General features: G+C 37.4%; 1 protein-coding gene across 1 annotated transcript in view; it reads left to right on the top strand.

The window, feature by feature from the left end:
* The window catches only part of LOC150081821 (zinc finger CCHC domain-containing protein 8 homolog), a 412,851-nt gene that overhangs the window by 111,926 nt on the left and 277,919 nt on the right, over positions 1-23,006 (top strand). Inside the window, exon 5 of the mRNA XM_090380330.1 lies at positions 3,978-4,049. Within this exon, the coding sequence (XP_090236456.1) occupies positions 3,978-4,049 (72 nt within the window). The remainder of the gene's footprint in view (positions 1-3,977; positions 4,050-23,006) is intronic.

Below are 23,006 nucleotides of genomic sequence, written 5' to 3'. Positions count from 1 at the left end.
TCCCAATGCTTATGTCACACCAAACTTACTCGACACTGCACTGGCCAGCCATGTCAACTGGTTGTACTTCCTTGGATTTTATGTGTTTCTAATTAATAGCATAACCCCTCCTCCCTTCCTATCCTGTCTGTCCTTCCTGTACACATTGTACTCCCCAAATTCTACTTCTGCATTCCTTATATCTGTGTGACACCACAGCTCTGATATTCCAACAATATCTGCCTTTTATGTTTTGACCAATACCTCAGATTTATTTACCAAACTCCTAGCATTGGTGTACACGTAAGTATACATGCACCTGTTCCTATTCTTAGCCACCCTAACACAGCCCACATGTTTACTTGTACTGCAGTGACTCCCAGCAGTCTCTGAAATACCCTGCATCTTGTTTTCTAGGCTGCTGCTTATTTCAATAGAAGCAGTGCAAGAATCACTTTCACCTCTGCCAGTGGCTACCGTTAATCTATTAGTCCTTGTATCCCCCCAAGCTAGCAGTTTTCCGACCCACCTAACACTGCCTCAATAGCATTAGGAAATATTCTTGCACCCTTTCTATTTAAGTGTATCCCTTCCCTGTAGAAGCAGTCTTTCCTGTTAACAAATACAGACCAGGCTGAAAAAAATTTTACCCCTCGAGCCTTGCACAATCTTTCTAGGGCTGAATTGATCAACAAGGCTCTCATTATACAGGGTGTTTCAGTTAAACGTTTCAGAACTTCTAAGAGGGGTAGGGTACATCCTGACAACTCGAAATCATATAGCAATGTGGGGTCGGAAATGCTTTCCTGAAGCGGTGTTGTACACAGAAGCACCATAAAGAAAAGAGACCATAAGTGAGAAATCGTTTTAATAATACATGAAAAGAAGCAAAAGGTACATGGATTAAAGTAAGTGTTCGAAGTTTCTTCCACGGGCTGCAATGCACGCCTCACATCTCCGACGCATGGACATCCGAACATTCTGGAATACTCCAGGCGAATTTCGAATTTCTTCGGCAGCTACTGCGATTCTTGCAACCAGCTCCTCAGCATTGTCAACAGGGGTGTCATAAACTAGCGATTTCATATGACCCCAGAAATAAAAATCAAGACATGATAGGTCGGGTGACCCTGTTATCAAACTAACAGGGAGCTTAAACCTGGAGTAGATGGGATTCATCCAGTTATATGAAGGGAAGCAGCAAAGGAAGTAAGCCCAAACCCTTAGCCATAATTATGAGAGCATACTTTGATTCAGAGGGGAGACAGTCCTTATGGACTCATGGACAAATTCCAAGTGCGAATTTATTCCCAATTCACAAATAGGGATCAAAGGGTAACACAAATAATTACATACCTGTTAATTTAACTTCTGTTCCAGGGAAAATAATGGAGTCACTGATTAAAGAAGTATTGCAGGACCATCTGGACAAGACTACAGTTATATTTCAGACACAGCATGGGTTTGTTAAGAGAAAGTCTTGCCTGACCAGTTTGATTGGATGCTACAATAGGAAATAGGTATTACAAACACGAGAGGTATTAGAACCTATGGTACTTAGTACCGTGCTTGGGTTGGAGGTTGATAAGATGAAAAAAGATATTTATTGACATTAGACTTGAACTTCTGTAGACTGTAATTTTCACGAAATACATATGAAGGAAGGTTGTTCCAGAAAACAGCAGTTGAATGAATAAACGAGACAGATGAAAAGTTGGTTCTGTGAGTTTGAAGTTGAACAGTAAGTGGATGTTGGCTGGTGGCAGCCTGTGTTCGGACTGTTTTGAAAGAGAGAGCAGGAATTATAGAAGCCAATTCAGAAGAACAGTGCCCATGGAAGTATCTATAGAAAAGGCATGCAGCAGAAACAGTATGTCTATGAGACACAGAGTAGAGAGACTGTTAGGGATGAGTCATTAATTAATCTAACTGCCCTCTTCTGAATGGAATATAGAAGCCTAAGATGTAGGAACAATATTCCATGGTAGGGTGGATTTGCGATTCGTACAGAGTGAACAGCTGTTTTGGAAGAAAAGTAATGCTGAGAGCGAAAGAAAAAACCAAGTTTTTTTGATGCAGAGGAAGCAATATTTGTAATATGCTTGTGCCAAGATAGATTAAAAGTCAGGGTAATCCCCAAAAGAGATATATCATTTTGCCTAGAAATTGGAGTGTCACCAAAGATAAGCATTAGAGCAGAAGAATCCATAGAGTTTTGTCAATGATATACTGAAACTTTGCTATTAGTGATAAGGAGGTGATTATCCCATTGTACATGGTTATGCCACATCTTGAGTGCTGCACAGGACTGGAGTCCTCAGTTTAGGAAGGATGTAGATCTGCTGAAACTGGTTCAAAGGATTGCATTGAGATTGGTGAAAGGAACAAAAGAGTGGTCTTAAGAAGAAAGGCTTCAGTTCTATAAATTGCAGCCTAGGCAGTTGAAAGGTGATATGGTTGAGGTGTTTAAGCCTTTGAGTGGCTTGTGCTCAATGCTTATGAATTCCTTCCTCTTGCTTTCATTAATCATATGGGCACATAAATTCAAATTGAAGAAGGTTGGTTTCAGTGGAGATTGCCTTCAGCTAGCAGGTGGCTGATTATTGGAACAGGCTTCCATCTGTTGTTGTGGAAGTGCATAATTTGAATAAATTCAAGGAAGAACTAGACAAATTAATGAAGGTGACATGGAAAAGTTTGTTTTTTTTTTTTTTGGCTTGATTCTTTATAAGCTTGCTTTCTTGCATCATTTGCTTAATATTTTTAGTCATATTAAACAAAATCCATTGGGCAGAACTGTTGCTAGTAGCAAATTGTGCTCACAGTTTACCATTTATCTAGGCTGAATCATGATGGAAGAGGAAAACTACTCTTGGAATAGATTCTTGAATTAGTTTTTATATTTGTATTCATATATTTTGAATTGGCATCTCTCTTAACTTTATTAAACTTTTTGGGACCCAGAAAAAAAAATTTGATAGTTATAATCAAAAGAGTAACTTTTGTGTTCTCTAAAATATATGTTTTAATTTAATAGTTAGATAACTAGTCTGTCATACCTTAGAATAGTTTCATGGGGAGGAAATTTTTGATGCAGAAAATTTTGCTAAAGACTGTAGCCAATTTGAAAAGAACAGATCTGCAACATCTAAGGAACAAAAAAAGGAGGGTGTTCCAAAGATACAAATTTATTAAGGCAGTACACAATTCTTGATTTAAATGTTTGACATTAAAAATATGCTTTTTACTTTTGAAAGAATTTTTAAACAGTACCTGATTGTCTAATCTAATCTGAAGTGCAGAGAGAGAGCCAGACAGGGCAGGAACATCTATAGCATTAGTAATATTTGATCAGTAATATTGGAGAAAAAATAAATAATGGATCTTAAAGCCATTGAGTCAGACTGATTAAGAACAAAAGCATTTGAATTTTTTGAAATTGAATCGTCCATGTTAAAATTCCCAGAAATAATTATCAGAATTTGATAATTGTTTCTGGGCATTATTATTATTATCTTAGATAAAATATTCTGAGCAGATATATAATTAGTTGATTTTGGGCCTGGTTGGGGGCGGGGAGTAGATGTCCAACGATATCCATAGAAGTATGTTATAATTTCAGTTGTAAACGAACAGCTACAAAATTAAATGATGAGCATCTGTTTTCAGTTGCAATTTCTAGCCAAACTAACCCTCTTAGGAACTGCAATTTTTTAACAAATTTTACAATTCTACTTTCTTTGTTCTTCTTTCTTGAGTGCACAGTAGAATTGTAATTACCTAAGACAGAGTGAAAATAAATGCTTGCTTTTATTTTAAAAGTTATTTAAAGATAAAATGATTTTTTTTTTCCTTCATGGGCCATGTGGTTTTTTGGGTGTAGCTTATATTTGAGAGAAACTTATTTACATACTCAATACAATATTAAAATTTATGTTTTAAATAATTTTTATCTTTTAATTATATATATTTAAGTATTTTCTTAAAAAAATATATAGCTATGAAAAAGAATATAGAGAAATTCTTCAAGATGAAAAAGAAAAGGAACTTCAAAAATGTTTCCAGTCAAAGTAAGGTCATTTTTTTGTTTATTGCATAACTTAATATTTTATTGTATTATAAATGTTTTATCAAATGTATGAAATCATAGAGTAGTACATTGTAATATTTTATAAATTTAATTTCATTTTTTGCCATACCTGTTAGCACTAAAACTAATGCAACCTTCAACTCAGGAGGGAATTGCTGGAAGTGACTGCTATGAGCCATGGTCTTATTACCTGTACTAACTGGTCTTATTTAGAACTATCTGTAGCAGCATACAAATGGTGCTTGCCTTATATTAATTCTTTGTTATATATTTATATATTTGATACTTTTGCTGAACAAAATTGAATGCCTCAGGAGAAGAGTGGCTAGTCTGGCCAGAAATAAATAAAGGGACTTATTAGCTAGCTCCACAGAAGGTTGTAATTCTAGTTGATTTAGTTGAAAGTGAAACAGGAAATAGATTTAACAAGGGTAAGGAGAATTGGACCAGGGAATGATATTATCAGTTTGAAGGGTATGAAAATATCAATTTCACGAGGGTATGAAAATATCAATTTCACGAGGGTATAACAATATCACTAGCTTCTGCTAAGGACAGAAGCTAGTAATTTTGTAGAAAGTTGTCTTCAGTGGGTTTAAAGAATAATGTTATATATGCAGGTACTAATGATATTGTACTGCATGTATAAAGTTTCTGCAGATTACTAATGATATTAAATTTACATAATCTGAGGTCTTAGTTCAAATTTAACCTATTCACTGCTTCCTCACATAAATATGTGGCTTTGAATTTTTAATCCACTTGGAGGGGAGACCTCCCTACTTTAAGAACTTTTTTTCCAATTTTACAGAAGAAAAACCAGAGTTTTTTTCAAGCACCCTTCATCAGAGATTGATTAATTCAGGTGCAGTAAGAAAAAAGTTCAAAATATGCTGCCCTTCTCAATCCAGATTGACCCAGTCCGTGGTTTTCAATCCTAGGACAAAAAGGTCATTAGCAGCAAAGTAGTTACGAGATAATGCTGAGAACAATTTAATGCTGAATAGAAAATGACTAGAATTTTAGACACTGGCTGATGAGGAGTTTATGGCCTGTTCCTTTATTACTTCTAGTCTGTGAAGACTCTGCAAGGCTTAAGGATATAAATTTTTCTCAGCATCCTTTTTTGGTAATAGAAGGGTTTTCTGTTGATCAGATAGCATGCATTTGAACAGAAGAGGTGCAAGAATGTTTGCCAATGCAGTTGAGGGAGTGGGTTTCCGACAAACTGTTAGTTTGGGGAGACATGCAAAACTAATAACTGTATCATGACTAAAAGCAGAGGTAGACTCATATTGTATAGCAAGAGCTATTACAGCCTGAAAAGCCACTGAAAGTAATGGGGAATTGCTGAAAAGTTGTTCAGAGAGCCAAAACTAATCAACTATCCAATTTGAAAAATTACTTAGGAAAGAGTTGATATAAGCAGACTGAAGCAGTGTGGCATTAGGGGCACATTACTGCTGTGGATAAAGGGATGCTTAAGTGACTGTGTGCACAGTCACTTTCCTCAAAAAGTCACTGTGCACACAGTGACTTTTTGAACAGAAGTAGTAGTAATTGTTAATCCAATAGTTATAAAAATGGTTTTGGTTGCACAGACCCTGAATTTTTCTTTTTTTCTTTCTGAAATATTCATTTATTTTTGATAATAGTTAACCTTTTACTATTGGATCACAAAACCTATTAAATGCAAGTTTTTAATTTTTTTTAAATGAAAAATTTGAAAATCTAATGTTTTTGCACTTGTTATTTTCCACAAAACTTTTCCTTTTGGGGGGGGAGGAATATTGCAAACAATGATACAAATGGCATAACTGTTGGTGATGATCCTGTTCAGGTTATTGACAAACTGAATAGATATTTTGTATCTACATTCACACACAAAAAATTGTTTAAGGATGGCGATTCTAGAAGTATATTAGATTTAATAGAGAGCTAAACTATTTTGAGAAAACTCAGAAGAAAGTGGGAACAAAATCGTTGAAACTAAAAGTAATTGAAGCACCTGGGGCAGATGGGATCTATCCAATTATATTAAAAAAGGGAGCTTTCAGGTAAGCAGACCTGTAGCTAGTCATAATTATGAAAGCATTCTTTGATTCAGGGAAAGGCCCTGTGGATTGGAGCTGTGCAAATGTCTTCCCAATATACAGGGATCAGAGGATGAAGTGAGTAATTACAGACTTGTAAGCTTCTTCTTTTGAGGGAAAATAATGTAACCAGTGGTTAAGAAAAGTAATGCATGACCAATTTGACAAGAATGCAGTTATACCACAATCAGTGTGGATTTGTTAAGGAGGCAATCTTGTCTGACTAATTTGATTTGATATTATGACACAGTAACAAAGGAACTGTATACAAAAATAATTTTTACATCATATAGTTAGATTTAAAAGCTTTTGACTGTTATACAAATTGGAGCAGGATAGCATTAGGAACAATTTGCTGCTTAGTATAAAGGGATTGATGAGTGGGGGAAGATAGATTGGTGATCAATGAATATTGCTTTTTTTAAACTAATGTTATTAGCAGAGTTAATGAACTAGACAAGAAAGCAAGCTTATAGAGTAGCAGCCAGAAAAAAAAAAAAAACCCTTCCCAGTTCAACCATCTGGTCACTCCAAATGTTTGTCTAGTTCAGCTTTAAATTTATTTAAGCTATCAACTTCCACAACAAAGATGTAAAGCTGTTCCAGCAGTCAACTACCCGATGACTAAAGGCAAACTTCCCCGCATCTATTCCACAACTGTCTTTCCTCAATTTGAATCTATGCCCCCTCAGCTCCTTAATCTCAGCAAGTGGAAGTATCTCATCAGCATTGAGCTAGCTCAAACCATTCAAGACCTTGTACACCTCAGTCAGATCACCTTGCAAGTGCTTAGTCTCTAGATGCTGCAAGTGGCATAAATTAAGCCTCTCCTGGTAAGAGAACCCCTTTGTTCCTATCACTAATCTTGTTGCCATGCTCTGTACTCGTTTTAGCAACTCTACATCCTTTTTTAATGAGGCCTTCAGATCTGTATGCAGTACTCAAGGTGTGGTTTGACCATAGCCTTATATAAAGGTATAATCACCACCTTGTCTCTGCTAGCAAAATTCCTATATATCATTGACAAAACTCCATGACCTACTCTGGCAGTCTGTCTGCACTGCTGAGAGAACTTCAATCTGACTGCACATTTACTCCCAGGTTTTTCATTCTCCACTTCCCTGTTGGTACATTACTTTAGGGTTACTGCTACCCATATGCAGTACTCTGGGCAGGAGTAGCAGTGCATAGCACACGCTTCTTGATTTGACTGGGGTTCGAGCCCATGACCACCAAATACAGAAGATGCGGAAAGGTCAGGGAATGACCACAGCATATCCCCGGAGCAATATGGGCTTGTTTCTAATGCTCCTAAAAACCAAATAACAAACAACAGCAGTACTCTACATTTTTCATATTAAACTTCAGTTGCCATTTCTCAGCCCCTATATCTAACTTTTCTAGATCCTGTTGCAGTAGCATACTGTCTTTACTATCATTAATAACCCTGGCAACCTTTGTATCATCTGCAAACTTAAACAATAAGCCTGATATGCCTTCATCAATATCATTAATAAATACACCAAACACCAATGGGCCCAGCACCGAACCCTGGGGGACTCCACTAATAACATTAGTCCATGTAGAGAAGTGTCCATTTGTTACCACTCTTTGCCATCTCCCACTCAACCATTCCTTTATCCATTGCAGCAATCTGCCCTTAATGCCATACCACTACAATTTGTACAGCAGTCTTCCATGTGCAACAGTATCAAAAGCTTTCCTGAAATCCAAGTGTATGACATCAAAATTATTTTTTGCATCCAGTTCCTTGGTGAACACATCCGATCAAGATTTCCCCTTAACAAACCGCTGCTGTGTCTGAACTATTACTGCAGTCTTGCTGTTTTTCTTTGCATCCTTTTCCAAAGATTTCTCATAATCTGCCTTCTCCTGCCTAACCTCCTCTGTGACTTTATTACAGAATAGCTTATATCTGCAGTAGGCTTCTGTGTTGCCTGATAACTTATATGCATCCCATGCATTTCTCTTCTCTGCCATGAGCTTCATGAATTTCATCTGACATCCATTTAGGCCTAAACCTTGAACAGTATTTCTTAGTTGATATGAAAAGCCTAATACCCTCCAAGATTAATTCCTTGAATGTGTCCCATTTAGAATTCACTGTTTTTAACATCATTGTATAGAATTCCCACTGTACAGAATTTAAAAACTCTCCGAGACCATTGTAGTCGCCTTTATGAGAGCAAAAGCCCTTCCCTTTAGCCTTGATGGTAGATACATCTTTAATTAAATCCCACATCAGTCATTGTAATCACTGCCTCCTAGTGTTTCCTTTATCTGCAGATTCTTAACACATGAAGAATCACTGCTGATAATCAGATTAAGAGTATTACTCCCTCTGGTTGCCTCTTGAACATGTTGCTGTAGAAAACAGTCGTCCAATAAATCCACAAAAGCCTTGCTAGTGTGCAAGTGACCAATCCACAAGTTCCAGTCAGTATCTGGAGAGTTAAAATCCCCCATTATAAGACTTTCTGATTTACTGGCCCATTCTATTTCTCTGCACAATTGCTCATTATACTCATCAGATTCATGAGGCCTATAACAGACATCTACTCTCATTTTCCCTTTCCCAGTGCTTATGTCACACCACACTGACACAACATTGCATTGTCCACCAATGTCAATTGGATGCACTTCCTTAGATTTGATGTGTTTCTTAACTAACAGCATAACCCCTCCTGCCTTCCTTACTTGAAGAAACTGTTATTACATAGCCTGTACTCATATCTGTTCAGTGAATTTCAGGTTGAAGATTCTTCTAGCAGCATCTGTTGCATATGTGAACTTACACTGTGACAGCACAGTTGCTGCACAACTGTCAAGGTTAGTGTAGTCAGCATTAGTATAATAAACAAAATATTGTATTGTATTTCACTCATTTATGAGTGAAATACAAGGAGGCTTGGTTTGAATCATCCTGATGCAAACCAAGTCCTCTCTTAATGAGTGGAAAGTGATGAACCTGCTATACTATCAAGGAAGACAATATTTTAACTTTATATAAACAAGATATTCATTTAAATTTTAAAGTTACTAGGGGAAGTGGTGCTTCCTCAGCTTCTGTGGAAGTAACAGTGCTGGTTAAATGGTAGGAGAAAAAGGGTAGTTATAAACGGCTGCTGCTCTTCATTGACTAATGTAATGAGTGTGGTAGCACTGGGGTCACTGTTGGTACCCTTGCAGTTTTAAGCTTTTATTTATGACTGAGTTTACTAAGGTGGGAAAGGTGGTTAATCACAGTAATGAGGATCTGCTGCTGCTTCAAGAAGACCTAGAAAAACTATGCGGATAGGGTGAGAAACAGCAGTTGAGATTTAACTTTGATAAATGCATGGTTCTGCATTTGGGTAGTAATCCTAGAATGGGACAACAGTTAAGTAGCATTACACTGAAGGTAGTTGATAAGGAAAAAGAACTAGGGGTAATTGTATAGTTTGACAGGAACTTTACTCTGAACACTGCAAATGGGCTGCTGGAACAGCTTCATTTTAAGGACAGGTCTGTTGAAAAAGATGCAGCAAAGAGAAACAAGATTAGTCTGGGGCACAAGAGAATATTCTTTCTAAGTAAGCCTAGGGTTCTGTAAATTGCAGTTTCTGGAAGTTAGGCATCCTTGGGATGACAGTGTTTTTTTTTTTTTTTTTTTCTTTTTATGTAAACCCCAAACACGACAGGTATTAGAACCTATAGTACTTAGTACTGTGCTTGGGTTGGAGGTTGAGAAGGCGAAAGAAGGTATTTGTTGACATTGGACTTGAACTTCTGTAGACTGCAATTTCCAGGAAATACATATGAAGGAAGGTTGTTCCAGAAAACAGCAGTTGAATGAATAAACGAGGAAGATGAAAAGTTGGTTCTGTGGGTTTGAAGTTGGACAGTAAATGGATGTTGGCTGGTGGCGGCACGTGTTCGGACTGTTTTGAAAGAGAGAGAGCAGGAATTATAGAAGCCAATTCAGAAGAACAGTGCCCATGGAAGTATCTGTAGAAAAGGCATGGAGCAGAAACAGTACGTCTATGAGACAGCAAGTGGAGAGACTCTGTTAGAGATGAATCATTAATTAACCTAACTGCCCTCTTCTGAATGGAATCAAGAAGCCTGAGTGAGGTTTTGGGGGCACCACTCCAGATGTGGGTAGTAATCCTAGGAACAATATTCCACGCCAGGGCGGATTTGCGATAGATTTATACAGAGTGAGCAGCTGTTTGGAAGAAAAGTAACGCCAAGAGCGAACGAGAAAACCAAGTTTTTTAGATGCAGAGGAAGCAATATTTGTAATGTGCTTGTGCCAAGAGAGATTAGAAGTCAGGATAATCCCCAAAAGAGATATATCATTTTGCCTAGAAATCGGAGATAAAGATAAGCATAGGAGCAGAAGAATCCTTTTTGCAAGATATAAAACAAGACTGAGTTTTAGAAGGGTTGAAATCAACTAAGTTGTCTTTGCCGCACTGGAGAATTACCTGAAGATCGGAATTTAAGGAATTTGTAGAAGATTTTCGAGAAGTTGAAGCTGATTGAGCAGGGCAAGGTTTCTCAAAATAGAAAGTAGAATGCAATGTGCTATCATCGGCAAAACTATGGATAAGATTTCCAGTCAATGGAAGAAGGTCATTAATATACAAGAGGGAAAAGAGTGGGGGAAAGAACTGAACCTTGGGGGACATTGGCATTAGTGGAGAAGTTAGAAGACAGAGAGCCATATACCATCACCCTCATTGAGCGATCAGAGAGAAAACTGGATAACCAATTACTAAAAACAGTTGGCAAACCATCGTGACCTGGAGCTTTCTTAGCAACAAGATTCATCAAAATCCTTCTGACATCCTTTTGACGGAAGACCACAGGAGGCATTGAGTGGAGTGTGTTGGGAATGGTGGGAGGTGTTTTACCAAGATCAATAATACATGAGTTGGAAGAAAAATGGGATGCTAGCAGGTCAGCTTTATCCTTGGCTGAAGTGACAACAGAACCATCTGGTGTTGACAGAGGTGGGAGCAGATGGAAGTTTGTTTAGAAGACCTTTATGCCAAACACGATCAAAAGCCTTTGAGATGTGAAGAGAGATTACTTGTGTTTCACCGATCTTTTCCATTTTGAATTAGTCCATAAATGGGTAACATTAGCCAGAATATCACCAGTGGATCGACCCTGACGAAATCCATACTGGTGATCGTTGATCAGATGGAAGGTTTCTGGGTAGTTTAAGAGTTGGCGGTTAATTGATTTCTCCATTACTTTAGAAAGAGTAGAAGTAATTCCAATGAGACAATAATTGGATGGGAGGAATTTGTCACCCTTTTTAGGAACTGGCTGGATATGAAAAAATTTCCAAGCAGAAAGAAAACCACCTTTGGAATAAGAAAGTGAAAAAAGGCAGCAAAGAATAGGAGTAATTTCGGGAGCACAGGTTTTGAGAACAAGTGGAGAAATACCATCGGGACCTGGAGCTTTCTTAGCATCAAGATTCGTCAAAATCTCTCTGATATCCTTTTGACGGAAGACCACGGGAGGCATTGAATGGAGCGTGTTGGGAATGGTGGGAGGTGTTTTACCAAGATCAATAATACATGAGTTGGAAGAAAAGTGGGATGCTAGCAGGTCAGCTTTATCCTTGGCTGAAGTGACAACAGAACCATCTGGTGTTGACAGAGATGGGAGCAGAGATGGGCAAAAGTTGCGGCCAATAGCTTTAGCAAGAGACCAGAATGCTCGGCTACCATTAGGGCAAGAAGTAAGTTTTCTACTCTTAGACTGTTCAAACTCTAGTTTGGGCTGATTAATAAGTGCTTTACAATTGTTACGAGCTTTGGTGAAGGCAGAAGATGAAACTGAAGAATTAGAAACAAGCCAATTACGATATGCTACATTCTTCTCTTGAACAGCCTTATCACATTTATTGGAAAACCAAGGTTTAGATAAAGGACAAGAATTTAAAGTGGAGTGTGGGATAAAGGATTCCATTACTGCAAGAATAATTACACTGACACGATCTGAGCAAACGTTGACATCAGAAGTTTTGAAACAGTAATCTGACCAAGGAAAAGAAGAAAAGAAGTCTCGCAGGTCATCCCATTTTGCATTCTTGTAATGCCAAACAACACGAAGTTGAGAATAGCCATGAGGTAAAGGTTCAATTCGAGAAGAGACAATCACCAAGTTGTGATCTGAAGTGCCTAAAGGACCTCTCACTTCGACCGTGTACTTAGAAGGGTTGTTTGTGAGAAAAAGATCAAGTGTATTGGCTGTATGATTAGGATTGTCCAGTATTCTTGTAGGTAAATGAACAATCTGTGCAAGGTCATTAGTAATTGCAAAAGCCTCAGCATCTCGATCAGCTGGATCAGTGTGACTAGAAAACGGAAGCCAGCTAGAGTTGTGAACATTAAAATTACCATCGAAAATTACCTCACTGTTAGGAAAGTTGGACTGGAGAAAGTCAAGTTGCAAAGAGAGGAAGTTGAAGAGCACCAAATGATTAGTGGAGTTGGGAGAACGATAGAGACAACAGATGAATTTGACACAATGAGGTAGAGAAATTTTAAGCCAGAGAAGATCAAAGAGAGGAGATTCCAAATTGCCAAGTCTCTGACAGGGGATATTAGAATAGACATATGCAATAGTACCACCTTTGAGGCAAAAGGAATCATACAGCAAATAATTTAGGCATCTGAGATGAGATGAGCAGTAGTTGAATCAACCGATAACTGAGATTCTGTCAGAAAAAGTACATGGGGTTTGGCAGACTGGAAGTGGAAATGGACATCGTTGAGATTAGAATTGAGACCACGTATATTTTTGAAATGTATTAGGAAGTGCTTGGGAGGTTTAGATCTTTTCGCAGATAAGCTTGCTCTATTAGTTTGACAAGTCATGGTGTATTCAATAGTAAGAAAAAGTGGGTGGGACATTGTGTATGAAGTAATGAAATTTTTTGATATGGCGTACACATGGTAAGAATATACCCAGATCCTTGACATAACGTGGCCTCGACAATGCTTCCCGCATACACACTACTCGGACTCCCTCCAGTCATATCTGGCAGAGTAGAGGTAGCAAGATTATACACTATCTGATCCGGAAGCCTCCTAGAGAGTTACCAATAGGTTCCGTCCTGTGTACTAACTAGCGGCTGGCCTGCGAACACCGTTTTAGAGCTGTACCCTTGAAATGTAAGGAATATTGGATCTCACCACGATATTCATCATAACCCCAAAAGTCATCAATCATACTGCATGATGGAAGAGATAGGGAAGGGTTGACCGGAACTTAGCTCTAGAGACTTAACATGGGCTGCCCCACTTCAAGTCTCCAATAAGCAAAGTGGTGGTATTGCACCGGTTGATGAGAGTCATCTACCACCTAGTAAAGTTGAAGTAAATAAAGCTGTAAAAGGGTTTAAGTAATCTAAATCGTCATGCCACCTTTATTTTTTCTCATCTGACGTACACACGGGGAATAAATTTGAATGTAAAAAGGATCATTGCAAATAGATGTTATAGAAATTTACATTCAGCCAGGGAGCAATAACTTGTTGGATGAACCTTACACTGGAATTTTTTAGTTTGATAAATTTAAAGATGGTTTGAACAAATTACATTGACCAGAAAAAAGGAAAAAAAAAAAAAAAAAGTGCAACTCTGGAGCAAAAGTTGTAGATTATAAAGGAAGTTTCTTCTGATTTCAAAAATTCCAAAATAATGTCTCTATCAAAAAATATATAGAACTTTTAGTAACTCATTGAATGACCTATTTCAAATATTATACAGTAATATGTGTTCTATCTTAAAAATGGTCTTATTCATTTTAAAAATACTTTAATCAAACGTGTTATACACCACATGCATTCTATTTCCTTAGAAATGTTTGCCACTCAGTTTTTCCATAAAGTACATATTGCTTTTCTTCTTCAGAAAGCAGCAATAATCTCCCATTATGGCAGTATACCATGCGAACTTGGTACCACTTTTCAATTGTGTATATGTCCTCATGAAAGTGTTTCCCTAGCTCCTCAGTTACATCTCCTAAATCTTGAAGGAAAAACTGATATGGAAATGACAAAAATGAATTTTCAAAGATATTCCCCATATCTTTATAACATTGCAGTAAAGTTGATAACGGATTCATAATTATTATCTTTCCTTCTTTTAAGAAATCCATGCACAACTACTCTTAATGATTGCCAAGCTGCTAGTTCAGTAACCTGTACCTTGGCTTCAAATACATCCTCTTTGAAGAGTTGCTTTATTTAAGCCTGGTGAAAATTTCTTCTTTCAGTTTTGCATGTGTTAAATTAGAAAAGAATTCCATCATCACTGAGCTTACTCAATCCATTCAAGTCTTTAAACACCTCATTCAGATCTCCTTGTAGGTGCCCAGACTCCATATGCTCCAATTTGCAATACCAGAGACTTTTCTAGTAAGGGCACCCTTTTTGTTCCCCCTATAAATCTTGTTGCTGTTCTCTGCACCATTTCCAACCTGCCCATGTCCTTCCTAAAATGCAACTTCCGGACCTGCACGCATTAATCAAGATGTGGCTCGACTATTGACTGGCAGCCTATCTGTACCATTCAGAGAAATTCATATCCAACTAAACAATTACCCCTCAGTCTTTTTTATTCTTCACTGTCCTCAGTGTGGTACTACACAGCTGGTACATTAATCTGGGAGAACTGCTTCTTAATATGAAGTACTTTTTTTTCGACATTGGACTTCAGTTGCCACTTCTTAGCCCATCTGCTCAATTTGTCTAGATCTTGTTGCAGTAGCATTCGGTGATTACTGTCATTAACTACCCTGCCAACCTTCTTATCTGTAAACTTAGACAATCAGCCTGATATGCCTTCATCAATATCATTAATAAATATAGAAAACAGCAATAATATTAAACAACACGTGTTTAATATTATCATTAACAACATGTTGTTAATAATAATATTAAACCAAAAAGAGCAGTGCTTATTTATACTGTCCTTTTTCCACTCAGCATCCATTTATCCCATAAAAGTAACTTGCATTTGATGCCACACTTTGTGCCCCAATTTGTATGGCAGTCTTTTATGTAGAATAATATGGAAATCTGAAAAAAATTGTAAAAAGAATAGGTAACAGTAGGAAAAAATTGATGCATATGATGAACAAATTATTTTTTTGCATTCAGTTCATTTGTTACTGTGTCATAGCTATAGTCATAGCTATCCAATCAAATAGCTATCCAATAACTATTCATTGCTATCCAATCAAATTGTTCAGATAAGATCTCCCCCTTAACAAATCCATCCATCCTGTGACTGCAATATAACTGCATTCTTGGCTAGGATGATCCTGCATTGCTTCTTTATTCAGTTAATCTATTATTTTCTTGGAACAGAAGTTAAGCTAACAAGTCTGTAATTACCTATGTCTCCCTTTGATATTGCTTTGTGAATTGTACATTTGCACACCTCTGTTCCACAGGGACCTCCTGCAATTCCAGGGAGGCTTTCATAATCATGGTTGAAGGTTTGTTTACCTCTTTTACTGCCTCTTTTAGTGTAACTGGATGGATCCCATCCACCTCAGGTACTTTTTTACATTTAGCTTCAACAATTCCTCCTCAACTTTCCTCAGTTATCACAAAAGCATCAGGCTCCCCACTAGAATTTGACTTCTGGAATCTCCATCCCTAAAAAATTCCTTATGTGTGAATGTAGATGGAAAATGCACATTCCATTTGTCTGCAACCTTAGCAGGATCTCCGATAGCAATTGGACCAACATTATTCATCCCCTTCCTTCTAGAGTTTATATAAGTAAAGGCGTCTTTGCTGGTTTTTCTTTGCATCCTTTGCCAACGATTTCTTATAATCTGTGTTTGCTTACCTAACCTCCTTCGTGACTTGATTACAGACCAATTTATATCTGACGTAGGTTTCTGTATCGCCTGATAATTTATATGCATGCCATGCATTTTTCTTCTCTGCCAAGAGTCTCTTTAGTTCATATGACATTCATTTGAGCCTAAACCGTGAACAATATTTCTTAGTTGGTATGAAAAGCCTAGTAGCTTCCAAGATTAATTCCTTGAATGCATCCCATTTAAAATTTGCTGTTGGTGAAGTCATCAATTGGTCCCACTGTATAGGATTTAAAAAATCTCTGAAACCACTTTAGTCACCTTCACCAAAGCAAAAACCTTTCCCTTTACCCCTGATGGTAGTTACATCTTTAAGTAAATCTCACATCAGTGCACTGTGATCATTGTCACATTGTGGTGCATTATCTACAGATTCTAAATGCATGAATAATCATTGCTGATAATCAGATCAAGAACATTACTCCCTTTCCTTGCCTCTTGAACATGCTGCTGTAGAAAACTGTCATCCAATAAATCCACAAATGTCTTGCTAATATGCAAGTGACTAATCCACAAGTTTCAGTCAATATCTGGGAAGTTAAAGTCCCCCATTATAAGAAATTCTGATTTACTGGCCCACTCTATTTCTCTGTATAGTTGTTCATTGTACTCATAAGTGTAATTTGTCTTATAACACACTGCTACCTTCATTTTTGCTTTCCCAGTGCTTATTTCATACCAACCTGACTCAACATTGTACTATCCACTAATGTCAACTGGATGCACTGCCTTAGATTTTGTGTTTCTTAAATTAACAGCCTATCCATTCCTCCCTGTCTATCCTTTCTGTACACATTGTACTCCCCAAATTCCAATTCTGCATTCCTTATATCTGTTTGACACCATCTCTCTGATATTCTAACATTATCTGCCTTTGATGTCTTGACCAGCACTTCAAGTTCATCAAATTTATTTACTACAGTCCTAGCATTGGTGTACATACACGTATACATGCACCTGTTCTTACTCTTAGTTGTCCTTACACAGCCCGTGTATTTACATGTTTCGTGATGATTACCAGCAGTTCCTGAAATCCCTAGCAACTTGCTTTCCAGTCTGCTGCTCGTTCCAGTTGAAGCAGTGCAAGAATTACTTCCGCCTCTGCCTGCGAATACTGTTAATCTATTAGTCTGTGAATCCCCCAAGCTAGCAGTTTTCCAACCCACCTAATATTGCCTCGATAGCATCAGCAAATATTTGATAATTTATTTAACGCTATTTTGTGTCCAATTGTTGGGAGATAACAGCAAGAAGGGAGGGAGAACATAAGTCAGAGGCTTTTTTAGGGGGTGTTCCCTTTGAAAAAGATGACAATAAATACAGATCTGAAATTGCACAGCTGTTATTTAACAGATACATCATAAATAAATTGGACATGTTTCTACATTCCATTACAGAGACTTCGAAAACGAACCACATGTCACGTGGTTAACAACAGTACTTATAATTACATTGTGAGTACTTTTACAATAAGAAGTATGAAAGAAAAATATGATGAAATTGCCTAGAGTGTTACAAGCTTTTTGACAGCTACTCCTTCAACTTGTTTACATAATTTCCAAACTGCTATGCATTGTGGCATGCAAAGTTCAGGAGTTGAGTGGAAGGTGATTTAGATCAGACATCCCTGGATGTGTTCAGTTAGGAGCTTCTTGAACCAGTTTAGTGAAATGGCATTTTTGATATTTTCAGGAAGATTATTCCAGGTTTTGCACCTTTTGTATTTTATATTTTTCTGACCTATGGCTTTTCTAAAAATGGAACCTTCAAACTCACTTCATATCTTAAATTATATGTTATTTCTTTTTCTATTTTTAAAAAAGGATCTGAAGAGTGGAGGAAAGTTTGGTGTTTTCAAAGCAATGTAGAGAAAGACTGTCTCAGCTTTCTGTACCAGTTGGTAGATGCTTAAGAGTCTTGCTTCCTTATATCTCAAAGTCACCGATGCATTCCAGGGAAGGCCTAATATTGAACGAACACATCGATTGACAATTGAATTGATTCTTGCATGGTTTTCTTCACAGGTAGTATCCCATGAGATGATTCCATATGTAAGGTGAGGCTGTATTAAGGAAATGAATACTAGCCTGAGAAGGGAAGGAGGCATCCAGGCCTCCTTCCCTTCACCTGGGGCGAGTATTTCTGCTAGTTGTGAAGTCTTCTTTCGTAAGGAAGAATTTGGATTTTTCTTGGTTTAGTATAAGCTGATTCTTTTCAAGCCAACTATGCATTTCAGAGACCTTGCGTTGAAGCTGGTTAGGGTCTTTATCAGTGATTAGAATGGAAATATCATCGGTATATTAGGTGGGAAGATGGAAGAAGAGAGAGAAATTCATTAATGTAAAGAACAAATAGGATAGGTCCGAGAAGTGAGCCTTGTGGTACTCTCCTGGAGAAATAAGAAATGTCTGAAAAAGACTGGTTTGTTTTAACGACAAATGGCCTATTAGTAAGGTAGTCTTCAAGGAGAAGGTCAATTTTTTCTCTCAAGCCAAGATTGTTGAGCTTGTTGAGTAGGATTTTAAGATTTATTCAGTCAAAAGCTTTGGATAGTTCTAGAAACAATGCTATTGCATAGTGAACCTTTTCAAGTCAGTCTGTGATCCTAGAGCAGAAGTCAACAATTGCCAGGTCAGTAGATCTTTTTGAACGATAAGCGTACTGTTGTTGATGGATAAGCTGATTGACTTCCAGGAAGCCCATGAGTCTTTCGTGAAGAATTTTTTTGAATAATTTTGCAAAAACAGAGTAGAGCTATTGGACGAAAATTGTTGATAGAGTGCAGTGTTCCCCCTTGGGAACAGGAACAATAACTGCTTTTTTTAATTGAGACGGGAATTTACCAGATTGAAAGGAAAGATTATAAATATACTTCAGTGGTGTTAGAATTGAGTTAAAGACCTTCAGCTGAGCAGGAGATATTTCATCACAGCCAGGAGCTCCCTTTACTTTTAATTGATGTCCTGCTTCTAAAATCTCTTGATCTGAGAGTGGAGCAAGAAAAAAAGAGCTCCTTATTGAGTGCTTCAGAGATTCTCTCATTGCATTATCTCTACAGTCAAAATCGTCTTAAAAAAAGTTATTCACATTTGAGATAAAGTGATTACAGAAGGCCACGGCTTTTTCCTGGTCATCTGAAATGGGTACTTCGTTCTCAACTACATCTCCAACATAGTTCTGTGATTTAGCCAGGTAGCAGCTTGTCCAAGACTGTCCACCTTTCCTTGCTTCTAATGATGCTTTAAGATGGGAACTATAATACAGGTAGTTCTCGACTTTATGAGCTAATTCTTAGACCGGGGTTCGAGCCCGTGACCACCAAATACGGAGGATGTGGAAATGTCAGGGAATTACCACTGCATATCCCCAGAGCAATATGGCCTTAGTTGCTAATGCTCCTAAAAACCAAATAATAAACAAAACGAGTTAATTTGTTCCTAGCGTGCATCGTAAAGTGGGAATTTTTCCCACAGACATAATGTTAAAAATAGGGGTTACGTTCTCAACAATGAAATTAGTTAGCCAATTAGTTTATGTTTAAACAATGATTGATTTATCCAAAGAAATGAAATGTAGCCTGTAAAATCAATCAAATTATAATAACAAAGAAATTATTTACAACTTACAAATGTTAAAGAATATTTATTCTTCATTATCATCGACTAAATGCACACTTGTTGATCACTCATTATTGGCTAGGCACTCATTGGTTTGCTGCATAAGGAGTTGTCTTCAGAAATGCTTCAAGAGGCATTTGTTTCCAAGATAATCATCTCTTTTCTTTATAAATTTCACGATTGCATACATAAGCATTTTTAACGGCACACACAAATTGAAACTAACACGATTTGCGTGGAGTAACAAGTTTACGAAGCTTAACAAAAAGGAATGAAGAGAAGATTCTGAAAATTTATTTATGTTTTTTAAAAGATTGAAGATGTCAATAAAGGGGAAACATATTTCACCATAATAACGTAAAAAAAAATCGCACAATTCCAGCTATCGATATTTTTGCAAATGCAAGATCAAGTTTACTACCCGTTTATAATTCAGAAATGCGTTTTAGAAAAATATCACAAAGGCATTCAAAATTGGTTCTTATAACAGAACATATGATAACGATAAAAATTGTAGTGCATTTTAATGATTTGAATTGGTAACTAATACAGTTTACAAACCACGCTCGTGACATTAAAAATGACATTTTAGAGAGATAAATAGCTTAGTTACACAGCGAAAATTTCAACTTCCGAGATCTTGAAACCAATTACCAAAAAACAATGTGTTAGTGGGTTCACATTACGATATTTTAATGATACAATGGTGTCTCTGGAACTGATTAATATCGTAAAACGGGATACACTGTGTTGTATAGCTACGCATGTGGTTTGGAATTCAGTATTTATGAATGTTTAACATTCATTTTTTGCAATTAATGTTCATATTTTCGATTTTGTTAATATTTGATACTTGGGGAAAAAAAATCTCATAAACCTGGGAACTCATAAAGCGAGAACTGCCTGTATTTCCTTTTCTCCTACTGAATACTGTCAGTGACTTTGTTTCTGTACGTTGTGTATTTGTTTTTATCTGCCTCCTTTCGTGTTGCTTGTTGCTCTAGCAAATCTTGCAAGTTTGTCCCTTTTCTTTAGCATGTTACAAATTTTGTTTGAGATGAATGGGCATAATTTCCATCTTGGCCTAGTGGTCTTTTTATTCCCTGGGCTCTTGATGTATAACCCGCATTTTTCGTAACTATTTAGGATATGCTGAAAGAAGAAGTTCGTCACAATTTCAGGATCATCTGTAGCAAGTACTCTATCCCATGAAGACTGCTGGAGGTCATAACAGAGCTGATTGAGAAAGCCTGGAGTGACAGATCTGTAAGTGTGCATGATCTCTTCCACAATTGCTTCATTTTCAATTACCATTAGGATGGGGCGATTTTCAGAAATAGTTGCATCCAGTACTGCATAGGTTAGCGAGCATTCCCCAATTGCGAAGTCAAGAAGGGAATCGTGGGACTCTCCCATTCTAGTCGGGATAATTCCGTCAGTCAGAAAAGTAAAACCATTGGAAGAAATGACATCTAGGAGGTCTTGCACTTGAGAGGAAGAGCTTTGAAGTATGTTAATATTGAAGTCTCCCGTCAGCAGAAGACTAAGGGATTTGCTTATGAAGTGAGATAGAATATTGTCAAGAGTTACAAAGAAGCTGTTGACTGAAGCTGAGGGAGGTTGGTATAGACACCCAATCACCAGAGAGGCAATTCAGATAAAAGTGATTTCACAAGCCGATCAGGCAGATTTGAGATAGGAAAGGCAGAACATCGTAGATGATTGTGAACATAAATAGCAACTCCACCCCTTTTAGAATCACATCTGCAACTGTGAAAGAGAGCATAGTCTTGAAATGGGATTGAAACTTCAGGAGAGAACCAGGTCTCAGTAAAAACCATAAGGTCTGGATGGAGATTCCATGATGTCAGTTGAGCAAAGATTTCATCATTATATTTTACAAGACTGCGAGCATTCATATAGAATACAGTAATTGCATCTTTTGATGCTGTAGTAGGGCATAGGCTATTTGGTTTAATTGTTGGCAAGTGACATGGCAGAAAGGTGTTTTTACAAGAGTTAGGGTCATTCAAATTCTGGTAGGATGAAGAGATAGATGAATCATTTATAGAGGTTCTTCCCAGTCAGGATTCCAGATTATCTGAAAAATGCACAAATTTTCATTCCCATTGACTAGTTTCGATAGCTAAGCCACTGGCTGATGACCTAGTCCATAGAAAGGCCGAATAATGGCTCCCTCAGGCCAATAATGATCCTTTAGTAATAGATCAAAGTCTGTTTGTTGACACTTAATATAGAAAGAGCTGTAAGAATCGTGTTTGGAATTCATATTTATTACTTCTATCTGCAGTTGAGTTCTTGCAACCTTTCTATTTAAGTGTATCCCCTCCCAGTTAGAGGAATCTCCTGTTAACAAGCACAGAGGAAAATTCTTCCCCATGAGCCTTGCACAATTTCTCCAGGACCAAATTGATTGAGGCTATCATCCTGTACTCCCTTCCATCATGCCTGGGCAGAACTGCAGACACTTTCAAATTTAACCCTAACTTGTGACTTTTTTCAACATTTTCCTGCACTAGTAACTAAGTTCCCAGATCTCCTACATGTTATGTCAGTAGTGTTAATGACATTACGTGTATACAACAGTATCTCCTTTTGTGCCCTTAAAAGATGATATTTGCTCTACAACATCATCAACTTTTTCCCTGGCAGACATACCCCGGTCCTATACCACCTATCCTTTTTGCACAGTATATTTCCCGTTTTCCTGAGTCATACACAAAGCTAGTGTGAGTTGTTTGTGAGAAAGAAGATCAAACGTGTTGGCTGTATGGTTAGGATTGTCCGGTATTCTGGTAGGTAAATGAACAATCTGTGTGAGGTCATTAGTAATTGCAAAAGCCTCAGTGTCTCATTCCGTTTTATAGTCACACAGACCAGCTGGGTCTGTGTGACTATAAAACGGAAGCCAGCTGGAGTTTCGACATTAAAATCACCAAGGAAAAGTACCTCACTGTTAGGACATTTGGACTGAAGAAAGTCAAGTTGCAAAGAGAGGAAATCGAAGAGCACCAAGTGATTAGTGGAGTTGGGAGAACGGTAGAGACAACAGATGAATTTTACAGAATGATGTAGAGAGATATTAAGCCAGAGAAGATTGCAAAGAGGAGATTCCAAATTACCAAGTCTCTGACAGAGAATATCAGAATGGACATATACACAAGTATCACCTTTGAGGCAAAAGGAATCATACAGCGAATAATTTGGGCAACTGAGATGAGCATTGGTTGAATCAACCAATAACGGAGATTCTGTTAAAAAAAGTACATGGGGTTTGGCAGA

Source organism: Mastigoproctus giganteus, chromosome 8 (assembly GCF_048544385.1).
Source record: "Mastigoproctus giganteus isolate SK-2022 chromosome 8, ASM4854438v1, whole genome shotgun sequence".
NCBI classification, from domain to species: Eukaryota; Metazoa; Arthropoda; class Arachnida; order Uropygi; family Thelyphonidae; genus Mastigoproctus; species Mastigoproctus giganteus.
Note: the sequence above shows the minus strand (reverse complement) of the source record. Positions and strands in the feature narration are given on the sequence as shown.